This window comes from Mixophyes fleayi, chromosome 10 (genome assembly GCF_038048845.1).
Source record: "Mixophyes fleayi isolate aMixFle1 chromosome 10, aMixFle1.hap1, whole genome shotgun sequence".
NCBI lineage: Eukaryota > Metazoa > Chordata > Amphibia > Anura > Limnodynastidae > Mixophyes > Mixophyes fleayi.
In genome coordinates, this window is record NC_134411.1 from 70,877,286 (window position 1) to 70,896,445 (window position 19,160).

The following is a 19,160-nucleotide window of genomic DNA, read 5'->3' on the forward strand; positions in this document are numbered from 1 at the left end:
GCAGCAGGGAACCTGGTCAGTGAGCGGCGAAGGAAGTTGCTTCCTCACAACGTTGAAAAAATGATGTTTATAAAAATGAATAATCAATTCCTCAATGAAGTACAGCACTGCCCTCCAGACAGTACAGAGGGACCTGTGGTTGTGGAGTCCAGCGGGGACGAATTGATAATGTGTGAGGAGGAGGAAGTACACACTGTAGGGGGAGAGGAAACAGAGGTTAAGGATGAGGACTACATCTTTCCTCAGTAGAGCCTGTTTGGTTTGTACAGGGAGAGATGAATTGTTTTATTGGTGTGGGGGCCCAAACAAACCAATCATTTCAGCTACAGTTGTTTGGTAGGCCCTGTCGCTGAAATGATTGGTTTGTTAAAGTGTGCATGTCCTATTTCAACAACATAAGGGTGGGTGGGAGGGCCCAAGGACAATTCCATCTTGCAACTATTTTTTGGGCATTATGTGACCATTCAACAGTCGTTTGCCATGTTCAAAAAGTAAAAGAAAATGCCAACACATTCAATAAATTAAATCAAAAGTTAAATGCCCTGTCATTATTTAAAACAAGAGGTTTTCACGTGCTAGAATTAGTGTAGTGTTAAGATGTTATAAACACTACACTTGGAACTTGGAGGAGGTATTATGGCCCCAGTATCAAATTGGGTACCGGGGCCACCCCACTACGCAGTCCAGATACTTGTTTGGTGGAATTCTGACCAGTTGAGGGTGTATTTATTTTATTGTGGCCCCGGTTTAAAATTGGGTACCGGGGCCACCCCACTACGCAGTCCAGATACTTGTTTGGTGGAATTCTGACCAGTTGAGGGTGTATTTATTTTATTGTGGCCCCGGAATCAAATTGGGTACCGGGGCCACCCCACTACGCAGTCCAGATACTTGTTTGGTGGAATTCTGACCAGTTGAGGGTGTATTTATTTTATTGTGGCCCCGGTATCAAATTGGGTATCTATTTAATACTTTAATTCTATTTAATACTTTAATTCTATTACTAATTCCCATAAAGAGGAACTGCCGCTTCTATTTAATACTTTAATTCTATTAGTAGTTACCATAAAGAGGAACAAATTAAACAAATTTTACCAAAAGTATAATATGACTTACAAACACTACACTTGAAAGATGGTGCCTTTAAATGAAAAAGTCAGTCTTCATTGCAAGACTATGTGCAACAGGGACAGTTTTTTGGTTTACAAAGTCAACCAATAACACTTCGACCCTGTCTGTCTTTAACATACTTGATGGGATCTCAATGATGAATGGTCTGTACCATGGTTGGAGGAGGTATTGTGGTACCAAATTGGGTACCGGGGCCACTCCACTATGCAGTCCAGATAGAGGTGTATCAGATATTAAACAATGTTGACTGTTGCTGCAAAATTTTTAAATAATATTGTGGGGAACACTACACTATGCAGTCCATAAACTTTTTGGGTGGAATTCAGACCCGTGTAGGGTTTTTTAATAATATTGTGGCCCCGGTAAAAAATTGTGTACCGGGGCCACCCCACTACGCAGTCCAGAACCTTTTTTTTGGGAATTCAGACCCGTGGAGGGTTTTTTAATTATATTGTGGTGACCACTCCTCTACACAGTCCAGATACATTTATTGGTGCGAATCATACAAGTTCAGGGTTTTTAATTTATATTGTGGTGAACCACTCCTCTACGCAGTCCAGGTACATTATTCGGTGCGATTCATACCAGTTGATGGTTTTCTTATTATATATATTGTGGTGACCCACTCCTCTACGCAGTCCAGGTACATTATTGGTGTGAATCATACAAGTTCAGGGTTTTTAATTTATATTGTGGTGAACCACTCCTCTACGCAGTCCAGGTACATTATTCGGTGCGATTCATACCAGTTGATGGTTTTCTTATTATATATATTGTGGTGACCCACTCCTCTACGCAGTCCAGGTACATTATTGGTGCGAATCATACAAGTTCAGGGTTTTTAATTTATATTGTGGTGACCCCCTCCTCTACGCAGTCCAGGTACATTATTCGGTGCGATTCATACCAGTTGATGGTTTTCTTATTATATATATTGTGGTGACCCACTCCTCTACGCAGTCCAGGTACATTATTGGTGCGAATCATACAAGTTCAGGGTTTTTAATTTATATTGTGGTGACCCACTCCTCTACGCAGTCCAGGTACATTATTGGCGCGAATCTTACAAGTTCAGGGTTTTTAATTTATATTGTGGTGACCCACTACTCTACGCAGTCCAGGTACCTTTTTCTGGTGCGATTAAGACCAGTTGATGGTTTTCTTATTATATTGTGGGGACCACTCCACTACGCAGTCCAGAAAGATACCTCGTTGCAATGTTTTGGACTATTAACTATATTGTGAGGTGTTCAGAATACACGGTAAATTAGTGGAAATGCTTGTTATTGAATGTTATTGAGGTTAATAATAGCGTAGGAGTGAAAATAAGCCCAAAAACTTGATTTTTGAACTTTTTATGCTTTTTTCAAAAAAAATCCGAATCCAAAACCTTAAATCCGAACCAAAACCTTTCGGCAGGTGTTTTGCGAAACAAATCCGAACCCAAAACATCGCAGAAATCCGAATCCAAAACACAAAACACGAGACACCAAAAGTCGCCGGTGCACATCTCTAGTAACCAGCCACCGTGCCGCTCCCCAGAGTGGGGGCATCAGAAAATGGGAGGGAAAGAGGGGGCACCACAAAATGGGAGCGAGAAGGGACACCAGAAAATGGGAGGGAAAGTGAGCACCAGAAAATGTGGAAAGATGGGACACCAGAAAATTGGAGGGGGAGTGTTGGTGATTGAAGAATATGAGGGGAGGGAGAGGGTTATGTACAGAAGTCCCCACAAGTTGCATACTATTCATTTAAAGGAACTTAAGGTTTGAGCAACCATTTATTTTACTAGTATTTATTATTTGCATACTGTTTGGCTCTCCCCTGTTGCTATTAGTATAATTTAAATCTGCAAAATATATTAACATATAAACAAAGTTAATATAAATTATATACATACAGCATTAAGATGTTTATTTATTAAAATTTTCTTGGCAAGAGGGCATGTAAGAGAAGAGCTGTTAGTTAGGGCCGGCATTCTAGGAAGCTGCCTAAAGCTGTCTAATGGTGGCACCAGCCCTGTATGTCATATACATCTTCTCCTCTGGCATATATCTACGCCAGAGGAGAAGATTCTTTCCATAAATAAAAATGGGCCAGATGGTGTAATTTTTCCATTTGCCCATAAAACGATTCCCATAACTTGGAGCGAACCTGCTCCTCATAGCTGCACTTCTTGTCTGTAGGTAAAATTTGTCTAGAAACCAAAATAAATTGCGATTTTTTGGGGGGGTATATCTCCTAAAATGTGGTGTGCTTGGGGGAAAAAACATTTAGATAAGTAATGCTGGAGTTTTCACCATGCCTCACTGAAACTTTATCTATGTAAATTAAACTAGTTGGTTATGTGATCTCCCAACAGTTAAACCTCGTGTCTATTGTGCTGCCTCACCCTGCAGCTCTGGTTTCTGTGTGTGGTATTTAATATCACTGTTTATAAAGCCTGACTCTAAGGATGAATTAATTTCAAAGTTAAAAATTGGAGTTTAAAGGTGGAGTTAAAAGTGGTCAATGGTCCCCCACTCTGCTCATTTATTTACAGGTAAAAAAAACAAAACATTTACTTTCATAATACATCCTTATACACTTGCATCTAACCACACTGTAGCCAGCTCATCCATCTGTGTATGTATTATTTCAAAACTTGTTACTATGACTTTATAACACTATGATTTATGTTAATATTCTTTATTTTTCAGCCTATCTTGCAATCTGATAAAGTGAAAGTAGGCTTATTAAACAACGTGATAAGTTACACAACATTCACAAATGCACAAATGTGTTGATATGGATGTAAGTATATTTGATGTGCACTTATTCTACTAGTGCAGAGCTGCACACATCTTGTGATATGGGCTATTTTTATGTGCAGCTTTAATTAGGGTAAATTTTTACTCATCAGCCCCAGACAGTCCATTAAAAGGTTAACAAATGAAAACACACTGGGCCCGAGTCATTAAGGAAAGTAATGCAAACAAAACGGAGTAAATGTTCTCCGGGACAAACCATGTTACAATGCAAGGGGTGCAAATTAGTTAAAATTTTTGCAGGTAAGTTAAATACTGTCTGTTTTTTCATCTAGCACACAAATACTTGATTTCTTTATTTTTACACTGAAATTCGATATAAGACATGTCCTACCCCAACTATAAATCTGTCCCCACATTTTAAATTTACCTCCACCCTTCAGTGCAACATAGTTTTGCCCAGGTGCAAAGTTACTCCATTTTTATGCTTTTCTCTCCTTAATGACTCAGGCCCACAGTGTCAATCCCATCACTGTTTCCCATCAGACGCACTAATCCCCCAAAGGCCCTTTCATAAGCAAAAAAAAAAGGGGAAAGTATAAGGTTTAGGTCCAGGCGCGGGCTGGGAGAGGGAAGCCCCGTCATGTGATGCAGTGAAGAGGTGGTATATTGCATCCGGGATGGGGGGGGGGGCGCTGTCCCCAGGGCCAGCCCGCCCCTGTTTAGGTCAACAAGTGGCTTCTGCATGTTTAATTGAGAGATTCCAGTATTTTCCTGAATCTTCTAATAATGTACAAATGTACTAGATTTTATAATATGTCTCTGTGGAAAATGCAGGGTGGCCAGCTTGAGTAATAAAAACTGACACTTTTAAAATCCCTCTTTTGTTAAGTTCACAGATAATTAAGCAAAACAAAACATGAGCTCATATAATACTGATAATAAATGTAATCAAGCACTATAATAGTCAACAATGATAATGATGCCAGAAAAAACATGTAATAGTCGCTAGAGACAATATTTCACAAGTCATTCGCAGCGAAAAATAAAGTCAAGCAATGGTAATGTTGGAAATAATTAATAAAGATTCCTTGGGTATAACAATTTGGTGTTAAGACCTTGTATCACAATATGGCAGCACGGGCTTCATGGCCTACACCACATGAACAGTCACTCTCCCAATCTTTCAAGCACTCTCTCAAACCCACCTCTTCGCTATAGTCTAAGCTACTCCCAGCTGATACTACCAGGGCCGGATTAAGGGAATGGAGGCCCCTGGGCTAAGGGCGCCTCCATTCCCCCGTGAGGCCCCGTGAGGCCCCTAATGTTATAGCTCTTTTGTGTGTCTATAGCTCTTAATGTTGTATACTGCTATACATGTGTATGGTGTGGTGTGAATCAGAGTGATTACAGTGATTATAGCTCATGGTAAGTGATTATAGCTCTTATGTTATAGCTCTATTGAGGGTATCAACTGCAGCTTAGGATGCTTGGAATTATGTGCAGCTCAAGGGCTATAAATCACTGCTAATTGCCCAACCAATTAACCAGTTAACAGGCAATTCCTAATAACCACCCTCCCATCTCTCTTAGCTGTCTTCCACATACACTATCTGTTAAGGACCCACCAAACTTATACCACCACACACAACACGAAAAGTTGTGCCACGGCAGAAACCCAACCAAGTAAAGAACCCATAGGAACTGGATCTCCTGAAGCACCCATAAAAGCAGAAACCACCACACTATCAAAACAACACAAATACAAGCGTAGACGTCCAAAGTGACCCCCTCATAAGGATCCCTACTCCCTCTACCTATCTAGATAATTGGGAATGTGTGGGTCCTTGGTTTGTGCAAATGACACCAGGAGCCAGCAGGAGGTGGGTGAGAACGAGAACCAGGGGGAGAGATATGTGGGTGAGAGGGTAGTTCCAGTTGGTAAAGGCTGGGCAGCTGTGAAGGCACACAGAGCATTTAAAGCTACAGCCTGGAAAAGTAATAAAGGGAAGGGTAGAACTGAAATGTTAGAGAGAGGTGAGGTGGAGGTAGTTAGGAGTAAGATCAACAGAATGTGTGTGTGTGTGTGTGTGTGTGTGTGTGTGTGTGTGTGGAAGGGTGTAGCGAGAGAAGACATGAGATATTAAAGGGCTGCTAATAGATGAATAGAGTAAATAAATATGTCCTGTAAGTAATTAGATTGCTAAGCAAGAGTGACAGACGGATAAAATGCTAACTGAGAGAATGCATGAGAATGTTTACAGGTTAGTATTAAACTGTTGGTGAAGTCACAAACAGCAACAAAAGTAAAGGTAGGAAACAGAGTGCGGAAGCATGGTTTGTAAACAGTTCAATACTGAGTATCCATGCAGTGCACAAAGCAAGTGCATGAGGTAGCATGAACTCATAGGAGGGTGTTAGATGTTCTGCTCCTGTAGCAGAGTTTCCTGGTAGAGTCATCCCCTCCTGTTCCTCTCCGGGTTAAATAATGTGTAACGCTCACTATGCTATATGCAAGCTTTGGGTATCTCAAAGGTACGTGATTTTCAGTCATATCACCAGCTATAGGTCAGGTGTAGGTGCTGATTACTAATGATGATGATTGTGTATACAAACTAGAAATATATTTGCATTCAGGAGCAACTGTAAAAATGCATTTTATGTACATTAGACATAACATCCCAATACATGTATTTTATGGGGGAAGGGAAGAATATTTTTTTAATGTTTTTTCGTTAAGGACTATATTATTAACAGGTGACATTAATAAGTTTTTTGTGTGTTTTTATTTGGGACTTCATATTTCACATATGTATGTTTGTTTTGCATGCCTTAATGAATCAGGCCCACCATGTCTAGTGGAAGTAAGAACATATATTTTCTATTCTTCAAAAGTGAGCTATGATATAATTTTAGGAAACCCATTACTAGAACTGTTCTTGGACAATAGGGTATTAAATTGGTTGTAAAACAGATTAGCATACCAGTACACCTCTTTCAGTGATAAAACAGATGTGAGGTTTGGGTAAGAAAGAGAAATATTTAAAACGTAATTAAATGATTTTCTATATTGGCAGTTGTTTTTGATCAGTCTGCTACTGAAGATTGTACAAGCCTTCTAGCCTTTCCCCAGGCAGCATATTATATAGGAGAGTATATGAGTGGTGTGTATAATTTAGTTTTATTTTTCTGCATGTCAATTGCTTGTCATTATTTTATTCCATATTCATTGTGACTTTTTGTTGTATTAAATCCCATCTAATAACATCCTGTCTTTGTGTTCTTAAATAATTCACTGGCTTGGTTTTTATAACACTACATCTTTGCTTTACAATAACTCTGATTAAATTAGGTTAGGAATGCATTTTGGAATACGTCAGGGAGTAATTGAAGACTTTCTAAGAGTGTCATTTTTTAACTAAATTTTAGTGGTGTAAAGACTTTGTAGAAATGAGATCTATATTTTTGGAGAGTTTTAGTAATTTTTATGCTGACTGGGTGTTTTTTTTGCCGATTAACCCTGTTCCACTCCCATGTCATGTATGCTCAGGTAGGTCTTGGTTGTGACACTAATCTTAATCTATTGATTGTTTACAAAGGATGATCAGATATACATGTGTCCAAATGTGAATAAAGAGAAAACTTTTCAAGGGCAATATTTTTTCTTATCCTTTAAGTCCTCCACCAGTCTACTTCTATGTATATTGCAGTATAATTATAAATTCATGTTTTAAAACTCCCTATAACCATGCAATAAGTTATCAGTATATAAATTGACTAATGTACTGCTGCTGTACATAATAAATGTATAATAAGACACCAAGGAGTTGTGACTATAGAAAAACTTTTATACAGGTCACAAAAATGCAAGGTTACTTGTAATATCCAGAATCATTTACATAAGGGGGTGTTTTCCTTACAATACACTCACAAGTTTCCATAATGAATACTGAAGTGATGAAATCAGAAGTATGACAACTTTTTATTAAATTATATTAAATTATCAGCAACACAAATGAACACTTTCAGCAAACAAAAATATGACATTTAAATGAAAAAGTTATCTTTCTCTATGGATGCATTCCTGCACTACAAGTTCCTTCAGAGTAAGCATCTTACTTTCAAACCCTTTATTCATCCTTCTTTCAGCTTTTTGTAGTTTTCCCTGTAAAGACACAAAGTCCTTGCCCAGTTTATAAGCCAATGAAATCAATGTGTCCAGTAAAGGGATGCAATATTTGTGTCCTGTATGTTTCTCTAGAAGTTCCATTGATTTTACTCCAAATTCATAGGCCTTTTCTGATTGGTCCATATCTTTATGACATACAACCAGGGCACATAGAGATGGTACCATAATGCTGGGATAATGTGGGGCCAATTTTTCTTGTAGGTAGACAACCTGCTGAAATGTCTCTATGGCTTTGCCATACTGTCCTCCTCGGACACAGCTGTACCCATCTTCTAGTTCTGGCTGGATAAAAAAGTCTCTGTATTTCCTGGACTTTCTTATACATTTTATAGTATACAACTCTCCAAGGTAATATTTAAGGGCCAGTATCCTCTTATTAATCATATCCTGGGTGAGGTTTCCCATTAGAACCTTCTTTGGAAACAATACATCTTCCATTTCATCTTGAAAGTCTTTTAATAAGTTCCTGTGAAGCTTTTCAAAGTCAGAGTATCTTCGCTCGATGAAGACTTTTTTTCCATCAAAACTTCCTGTCTTTATGATTACGATCTGGTACATCTGTGAAATATAATTGTTACAGATTAGCTATCATTAAATTCCAACAATTAACTTCACCTCAAGGGCTTCATCACCCCTGGTTAAATGGTTCACATGGTACGAATTTTTCTTAGGGTACAGACCTGTGTCTGCCATCTAACTCTCCCATGCTGTATACCCCTCTGGAGGGTAGATGTCCTGTTTTCAAAATGTATTTTTAGGGTTGATTGGGTTTAATACGGCCAGTCTCCGACTCTTGCCCCCCTGTCTGTCTCCCTCCCCCTCCCCCTTGAAGTCTTTATCTTGTGTGTATTTGTATGTTTCTTGTGTTATTGTTTGTTGTTTCTTTCTTGATTGTTTGTTTATGGGCAGTTCTGACTGATTTATTGGATCTACATTATGCTCTGTACTCTGTTGTAACTGCCATGTTTGTTACATATTATTTTACTAAAAACTTAATAAAAACCTTTTAAGTTAAAAAAAAAAAATTACAACAATTAGAGGTCCACTCCTCAGAGAGCACAGTATGATTATGCACAAGTCCAAGGAAAAACAAATTTATTAATCTTATGGGAAGATTTTGTATCCTGGAGATTGTTTTTTAACCATATGTCACGTTATGTGAAAAACAGTGTTTTATATTTTTAATGCTTTTGTTGCTCTATTTGTTTTTTTCTTGAATTATATGTATTCAAAATAATGCTTCCGTTCAATAAATCGCAAAAATTGTAGTTGAATGTTTTACACCAATTGATAAAAAAAATAAAGCATTAACTCTTATCAAAGATAAGGTATCAATCAGTGATATATCTGTTATTTTGCCATAATGATCTTACAATGCCTTAATGGAGAACTAAGCCTAAATTACAATTTCTTTTTAAATAAATGCTAGTAATAAATGCTAAACAATGGGCACATAGTGAATTAAATAATGGCTGTACAGTGCATTTGATATTGGCTATACAGTAAATTTGATAGCGGCTGTACAGTGAATTTAATAGTTGCTATACAATGAATGTGATAGTGGCTATACAGTGAATTTATTAGTGGCTATACAGTGAATTTATTAGTGGCTATACAGTGAATTTGATAGAGACTATACAGTGAATGTGATAAGGGATATACAGTGAATTTATTAGTGGCTATACAATTAATTTGATAGTAGCTATACAGTGAATTTATTAGTGACTCTACAGTTAATTTGATAGAGGTTATACAGTGAATGTGATAATGGCTAAACAGCAAATTTATTAGTGACTATACAGTGAATGTGAGAATGGATATACAGTGAATTTCATAGTAACTATACAGTAAATTTGATAGTGACTGTAGGGTGAATAAAACTTTGGCTATACAGTGAATTTGAAAGGGGCAATACTGTTGATGTGTTAGTGGTTATACAGTGAATTTCAACAGTGGCTATCCAGCGGATTTGGAAATAGCTATTCTGTACAGTACACTGCACACAGCTTCAAGTGAATGTTAGGGGTACTCCCTGTACTTGCTGTATGAGTGGGTAAGTTTTGATTACAATTGGACAACCCCTTTAATCACACAATTACAATAATTTAAGAATGACTTTGCATTTTCACATAGATTTATGCTAAGCTGAAATGCCATAAAAGATCAGTTGAGGAGTAAGTGATGTCAGAACATGCCTGGAACTATCTTGTGAACAACATGCCTGTATTATATGCACTTCTGTGCTGTCTTGGAAATACAAGTGATCTACTGCTGAAGATACCTGATGACCCAGTACTTGAATTTCTAAGAGGATTTGATACTCAAATGAAGTTATGGTGTTTCTACTTGTCTCCTGAGGTAGATGTAATCAGACATTTACCTACACTTTAATTGAATGCTTTTTGTGGCATCTACATCATAGTTGTCTACTCTCTCGGCATGTCCAGGAGACTACTGAATTTCTGGGAGTCCTCCCTATTTCCCGAGAGATCAGGGTAACCTCTTGGATCCTGACAACTTTGTTGGTGAAATGGGTAGGGGTGGGGCATAGTGACGCAATTCACGCGTCATCGTGGCCCCGCGCCCTGTTTTAATAGGTTAACGTGGTGATGTTAACCTATTACAACAGGTAGAATTGCGTCATTTTTGCTCCACCCCATATGGATGGGGCCAAAATGACACAATTCACCGGGGCCCGCCCCCACACACTCACCTTCCGTGGATCTCCTGACGGCCAATAGAAAATAGTTGACAAGTATGATCTACATGCATTTTATATGTATTATTATTGTGTATATAGATATACACACATAACTCAGTGCAAAACATTCATGTTTTAAAATGTGCAAATGTGACCCATGAAATAAATACGTGAAATCAGGACAAAATAAGCCCCACCCCTGATCTATCCAAACCCCACACCAATCCACCCACCAAGATCCACTTTAAAGCAAACTACTTTTTTAAGCTCCATACCATTCATGGTCTGCAAATTAGGACAATTGTGAGATAAGATGTGTATCTGTACATGACCCTCAAATGCTTGGCATAAACACAGGTACTCTGCTTCCGCATTTTGTCCTGTTTGTAAATTACCCCCAATACTGTTTCCCCTTTTCCTTCCCCGCCCTTATTTACAACCCCTACAATCACACTTGTTTTGTAATGAAAACGTAACCTTTGTGATTGCTATGGTTTGCAAGAGTATACTTTGTATCACTCAAAAATGAAAAGTTATAAAAAACAAACGCCTGCAGAGAGAAATGCTGATTTTATATGCATATGTTTCACATTGTGCATCAAGGTTTTATATGAGACATGCCTAACTCACCATGTGTGCTAGTTGCAATCCTAAAGCTATTGTATTAAGAAAATATTTTTTTTTGCTCTGCCCATAAATGATTTATATAGAATTGGGCTAACCCTTAGGTTTGTGCTCAATGTTAAATCTTAAATATATATTGTATACACTACAGAACATGTTGAGTGGACTACAATGTGCTAAAAAATACCTACAACCTCAATGTGTGCATGGATCAAGAAAACAATTACAAACTATACTACAGATTGTTCCTAACATCCTTCAGGATTTGTGTCTTCTCTCCATCCTCTTTGGGCCTTTTCTGGTGTCAATGCGATCAGATGGGCACTTTCGTCCCAAGTTGGTAAAGAATCTGGATGGAAGTTAAGGATCTGATCTGGTTTGGTCTCTTATGGACAGCAGTGTTCATTTCTCACCAGAATTTTTCTTTTGCCTCTCCCAAATCCTTGGGCCCACAAATACTTTCATAAGTAGATACTACACATGTGTAATGCCATGACCTGCCAGATGGGGGCAGTCTAGGGATCCCCTGACCCTAGACTGCTTGATCCTGGCAGCGATAAATCAATCTGGTATATTTGCTAGATGGAGCACATAAAGAGTGTCATGAACAACTTCTCCCTGGGCTTGGTGGGGCATGACTCTCCCCTCCCTGTCACTTCCTCAACTATTCTTGTTTCAGTACTCATTTTCATGCAATGCTACTGTTTTATTATACTGCTGTAACCTTGTTACCAGATGTTTGATTTGTGCTGTCGCCCAATAAAAAAATGGAGATGTTCACAGCAAATTTGCAGTCCTGAATACATAATATATAATGTAGTAAGAATTGCTCATGTTTCAACATTGTGCACTCACACAGAATAATGAAAATTATGTGTAATCTAAATGAAGATGCTGCTCAAACATTATCATTGGTTACTGTCTTCTTCACTGCATGATTCGGACAAGGACATCCTCATTTTAAAGGCCTTTTGAGATCCCTTCTTCTTTTGGTGGCAGGTGTGTTTTGTCGGCTGCATTTGCATACTCTTATATAATTGCTGTGCATCATTCATTAATATGTCAATATTACAGGGCCTGTAACTATTGCTTTGGCATAGGAATGCTTACTAATCAAGTATCGCTGCGGTATTTGTTAGATGGCGTTAATAGAGAAACTGAAAAAATAATATTTAATGATGCAGGAAATAGTTTTTCATTCTGTAAATTTACTTATTTCCCTCCAAAAGCAGGAATTAATATTATTTTCTAGTAGGCGGAGGTAGATATGTAAATGATAAATGTGATTTTGCTAAGCTGACGCCAACTTGTTGCCTTATAGCCATTTTGTTCTGTTATAGCTTAAAGACTGATTAGATGCACCTGTTTTGTAGGAGTAATTCATTATTTGCAAGGCTATGCTTATAACCTTGGACATACCAGACAGGAGATAAGCAACCCCGCCTCCCCCCCCATGTGGAGTTTTCCTGTCTGATAATGAGAGACTGTATTAACATCTGTGTAAAGGGAACATGAGTGGCTAAAACCTTTTGGGGCGTAGTTTTCTGTAATACGTGATTTTTGCTATATAGATAGGGACTTGTAACTAATAAAGCAGAGTTTATTATACACTCAAACCATGCAGTGTATTTAATTCTCTCCAGCTGATGAGCTCATAACTGATAAACTGACACTTACAGGTGAACAATCTGATATAGATTCGACATGACTTTTATATTATATATACCAAATGTTTTACTATATAAAAGCTTTTTAAAAAAATATATTTTATTTAGTTTTGTTTTAAGCTCTATTGGTAGGTCATCCACCCCTGGGGCCTTGCTGTTTGGGAAGCACATTACTGCATCATCTACCTCTTCCAAAGAAAACAGAGAGTCCAGGTAAGATTTACTGTCCGTTGAGAGCTGGGGGAGAACGGTTTTGTTTAAATATCCTAGTCAGTCGCTCACAATGTATTGAACCCACAATATATATACCTCTGCATAATAATTGTAGAAGACCTTAGCCTTGTCTGGCATCAGGAAGTGCTTTCCACCTGTACCATCTATAACATGGGGACAGCTGCACTGGTACTCTCTGTATGCGCTGTAACATTAGAAAACTACCATTACTATGAGCCTACGCATAGTTTACATGCTTGGCAAAAAGTAGTCTATGCTTAGATTTTTATAGCAGGTAGTCAGCTCATTCCCTCAGCTAGTTCTCACCAAGGTTGAGTGAGATATAATATAATCAGAATCCAGCATCCCACGTTTTTGCTAATAGCTCTTGTTTATTGTTTTTAGAAAAGGTAATCAGGGTTTCCCTGAGTTAAGCTTTAAAAGTGTCCATTTTTTTATTTGATTCAACACTAAAGACCGTTTTATTTTATTATTTAACACTCTAATATTCCATGATATTATGTGAAGGTCTCTTTTTAAAGCTTTAACAGCTGTCATTATGCTAGATGTATATGGTAGACTTTAGCACAACAGTTTGAGCACCCCACTCCCTGAGCCATTTCCATAATACCCACAAGCACCCATTTGCACCACCCGTCAATATTGTATAAATCAAACATAAAAACTTAGCACTTTAGAATCACTCTAATCACATACAATAAATCTCAACTATTAAACTGGTAACAAACCAGCCATCCACCTTGTTATCCCATCCCCAAACTTTGCATACCTTAATCACAAATATTTCCATCAGCACATCCCCGCTATCTCTTAGGAGACCAGAGTTGATATGCTACTAAAAACACAAAACTAAATATGGGGATGGGCATATAGTAAATACTAAAACAGTGGTCTCACCAGCCATGTTTAATTACAGTAAAAATATATATATATATATATATATAGTTTATTGTATTTTAACTCTCCACTGTAATAGATTAACTAATTGTAACCAAAATACCCTCAGAACATTGTAGATCACTAAAGAAAATACCAAGAATATATTGTAATAGTGCTATATTAATAACACTTATTACAATTCTCTACTATACTAAATAACATTATCTTAGATAAAAGAAAATATCAATCAGCAAAACTTAAGTATACAATACTTGGAGTGTCCACCTGTGATATGTAACAGGTAAATCCCAACAAGGAAAACAGAAGCCCTTATTACCCAGGTTAGAGTCTTCTAGGTTCATTGTGATCCAACCAAGTAGTAGTATCTGTTGTGGTTTCAAAAATGTTGCACCAACTACCACAATGCTAAGCCTTGCAGAGAAGAGCATAGCAAATGGGAGTATGAGCTCTCTTAGCCTTCTCTTTACTTGAAAATATTGGGCCCTACTCTTTCGGATATCTATGAAAAAAGCCGGGAACACTGCCTCCCATTGGAGAGGATCAGGCTGCTCCACCTCTCCAGTACTATAGGATGTAGTCGATCGGGCAAACCGATCAAGTCTGCCAGAGGTTGTGGCATTTAAAGTTTTGCCCACATTGTCTACTGTTTGTTTGCAGACAGAGAATGGTAGTGACAATCAGTCAGTAGAAATATACACAGCGTGGGTAAGCAATCCCACCAATAACTGAGCCTGGCGATGGGAGAGTATCTCAGCTTAGATTTGTATGTCGATGAGCAGCGAAGTTTATTCTTCTTCTGGTATTAAAGATGCGGCTGCAGTAACTATATCAAATACAATATGTCTCAAAAAAACCTGAAGCCACTTAGCACTAGTCAGGGTTGTGCACAAAAGGGGAGCAGTACCAAATTAATTGATTTTATACAGACAGTAGATCTCACACCCACTACCACACAGCAGGGTGATACAGTAATGGGTATGAGTATGAATACCTAAGGCTCCCATGTCGCTGTACACTCAGCAAATGCACAGTTTCTACCAACATGACAATCAATCACAAAAATAGTACAAAAAAACCTCAGAATGAGCATTCCCTCTGAGTAGAACACAAGTGTGTGCTCTACCTGGAGAGAGCGGGTGTGGGGCAAGGGGAAGGATGAGAGAGTCACTATGTAAGGAATTACTTTGACATTTGCACCTCCGACCACTAGAGGTCTCTGTATTTGCACATTTGCTCTTATATTTGCCCTTATCCAAAATGGCCAGTTTGGAATCAAAGAGAAACCATGTTGGATCCTGTTTGGGCCTATAAATGGCACTTCCTGGTCCAGACATATGCTTGAGTATTCTGCTTGCTCAGCTCCTGCTACTTGCTACTCTACCTTGCATCTGTGACTACCTGCTTGTGTACCGACCCGGCAAATGTCTGACTACCCTCTTATGTACTGACCCGGCAAACGTCTGACTACTCACTTGTGTACCGACCCGGCAAACGTCTGACTACTCGCTGGATATCTACTCGGCTATTGGGCTTCAGATAACACCACCAGTATCGTTACACACTACTTATTCAAGAGGAGCTCAACCAACAGAATAGATTAAATGGTACTCAAGGGTGGTTCGGCCTCATAAAAATCTGTCCAATGAGAACATGTGCCTTTGAAATTTACAGGTGTGATATGTAAGATAGCAGTAATACGTGCCATATGACAAGTTAACCAAATACTGGGAATTGTGGCGGTTAACAAAGGAGGATTAACATTCTTCCAGTTGGAAGCTATTTGACATTTGACTACATTCAGGACATGAGCAGGCAGCTTTTTGTGGCACACAGAGATGCCTTTGCCTCCAAAGCAGATAAATTGAGTTACTGAAACCCAGTACCTGGGAACTTTTAGTTCCACGTATTGATGCCACAGAGGTGGGAACTCTGGACCACAGGTCTAAATCCACACACACAGGATTTCCATAGAGGTTTTCAAGGCTAAACAACTTGATCCCAAGTAAGTAAGGTACCAGATCAGCAGTTTTAAAAGTGTCTGGGGTAAACAAATTCACAGTGGCAGGATGAATAAAGGCTCTTGAGGCTGTGTTTAAACTACATAGTTGACTTTTCAAGGCATCTGTAATAATATGCTCAGTACTATTAGTGATATTTTTAATATACTGACCAGTGAAAAAATGCTATTTAAAGAATACAGCATCTTTTTCATTGATTTTTCTTCTTTTTTGCCATCCTAAGATGTGTTTTGCCCTTTAATAAATAGACCTTATAATTCAAATGATAATAGTTTTTCGGAAAGTTCTTGGTGATTCTGAATGGCTCATGAAAGCAACAATCACAACAAACAATAATTGCAAGTCTCATTCAAACAATAAACTACAACTGGAGGGAGGAGTACAGCAGTGTTCCCTTATTTGCACATTATATGGAGTTCTTTATAAGAGGAAGTCTATTGGAATGCCACTTACAGCTCCCTCTTGTACTGAGATTCCGGTAACTGGCAATAAGGTGGGGAATTCCCTATGTCAAATAAGATGAGTCAACAAAATACTGCACTATCCAATTTATTCTTGAAATTATCAGCTGTCTATATTTTATTAATTTCTGTATTGGATTACTAATTCTCTTCTGTGAATGAAGAGATACTTTTGGGTACATCATGGCTTGGAAATTCCCTACAGAAGACATTCTCAGTGGTTGTGATGCAACAAACAACCAGACAAGGAGGCGTTGTCTAGAACAAACATTAAGAAACAAATGTGAATTTCCTGGGATATCTGCAATAAAAATAAATCTGGCTCATCAACGTGGCTGATTCAAGGAAGTAAAAGTTCTTGTTAGGAACCCCTCCAGCCGGCACAACACAACCCGGAATCTACTCTGCCAGTCAGGTGTTCACTGGAGCCCCTGATGGTGGGGACAGACTGGGCCGCAGACTGACAGAGGGTCGTGAAGTGCGTACCAGCTGGGGAGAACCCAGGCAAGAGGAGTCAGTCAGGTCCACGCAGAGGTCAAGGGCCGGCAGCAGACAACAGTATCAATGAACAAGCTGAGGTCAGGGGTCACAGGCAAATAGCAGAACGGGTAAACAGGCCAAAGATCAGGGTCACAGGAAACACGAGCAAGGTCCAAATCAAAGCCAAGGGTCATACACGGGGAGTCAAATAGAGATATCAGGATACAGGACAGGAACTAGCAGGTTAGCAGACTGGAACACAGGAGCTATAACCGGCAATGAGGCAGCAGACCTCATTGCCTTAAATACCAGTGGCCACCAATCAGAGCCTAGCTCTGAATTAGACACAACCCCCAGCATAATTAATAGGCTGCATTAATTAGCCCACAGGCTAGGACATATGGTGAGCGCTGCGCCCGGCTTCCTCTCATTGCCGGGACGCAGCGCTGAAGCGTCTTCTCGTTGCCCCGGCAACGGCCGGGTCAGGGCCGGAAGTGACGTCCCGGTCGCCATAGCGACGGCCGGGACGCAGGTGAGTGAGTCGCGGCGGCTGGACACCGCCGCGGCTCGTAACAGTACCCCCCCCTTGAGGAGGGGTCGAGGGACCCCGACATCCAGGTTTTCTTGGGAACCTCCTGAAGAATTCCCTCAATTGTTTAGGGGCATGGAGTTGTCTTCGCGGAACTCAAGATCGCTCTTCTAACCCGCGGTTCCTCCACTGCACCAGGAAGTGCACCTGTCCTTGCACTTTTTTGGAATCTAAAATCCTTTGAACCACATATCTTAGTGGCTTACTCGAACTTCCCCCAGGCACAGTTGAGGATTGGCTAGGATACAATACCGGCTTCAACAATGAACAATGAAATGTGTTCGGAATTTTTAGTGAACTAGAAATCTTCAATCTAAAAGCTACCGGATTGATCTGTTTGGTAATCATGAACGGCCCAATAAATTTAGGCCCTAGTTTTTTACAAGGCTGTCTAAGCCTAAGATTTCTAGTTGATAGCCATACTTTCTGGCCCACTTTGAATGGGCAGGTGGTACGGTGGCGATCCGAAAAAATTTTGGCCGACAATGAGGATTTTTTCAAGGAGGACTGAACTTTCCCCCAAATTACTTTCAGATCAGCAACTGTGGAATGAATCTCCGGAATACCAGCAGATTTGAGAGAGTACAGAGAATTAGACCTGGGATGGAAACCGAAGTTACAGTAGAACGGGGAAGTTTGAGTAGATGAGTGAGATGAGTTATTGTAGGCAAACTCTGCCCAAGGCAGCAAAGATGACCAGTTGTCATGGAATTCTGAGGAATAACATCGGAGGAACTGTTCAAGTGCTTGGTTAACCCTTTCAGTTTGCCCGTTAGACTGAGGGTGGTATGCAGATGACAGACTGATCCGGATTCCGAGGAGGGTGCAGAAGGATTTCCAGAATTGTGCTATGAATTGTGAACCACGATCAGAAACAATATCGGAAGGAAGTCCATGGAGCCGGAAAACATGTTGTATGAAGAGAATGGCCAGATCTCGAGCTGTAGGAAGCCTGGTTAATGGGATGAAATGTGCCATTTTACTGAAACGGTCCACCACAACCCAAATAGTATTATGTCCTGCAGAAGGTGGCAAATCAACAATAAAATCCATGGACAAATGTGTCCAAGGTTTTGCAGGAATGGGCAATGGAAGCAATTGACCCACCGGGCGAGTCCTGGGGACTTTGTTCCTGGCACAAATTTCACACGAGAGGACATGACTCTTGACGTCAGCGGACAAGGATGGCCACCAGACCGTACAGGAAAGGATCTCCAGCGTCTTATAAACTCCAGGGTGTCCAGCAGACCTACTATTATGCGCCTCTGCAAGAACCGCCTTCCTTAGATGGACTGGAACAAAAAGACGTTGTTCCGGAGTAGTATCAGGGGCTAATTTCTGGAATCTCTGAAGTGTGATACTCAGATCTTGGGTTAATCCAACATGGATTATGGAAGGAGGAATAATAGGCTCTGGGTT

The 19,160-nt window shown here is 39.5% G+C and overlaps 1 protein-coding gene across 1 annotated transcript in view; it reads right to left on the reverse strand.

The window, feature by feature from the left end:
* Positions 1 to 7,844: 7,844 nt before the first annotated feature.
* Positions 7,845 to 19,160, reverse strand: part of SNX20 (sorting nexin 20) — a 38,652-nt gene continuing 27,336 nt past the window's right edge. The window contains exon 4 of the mRNA XM_075188859.1: positions 7,845 to 8,625. Coding sequence (XP_075044960.1) covers positions 7,939 to 8,625 — 687 coding nt within the window. The 3' untranslated portion in view covers positions 7,845 to 7,938. The remainder of the gene's footprint in view (positions 8,626 to 19,160) is intronic.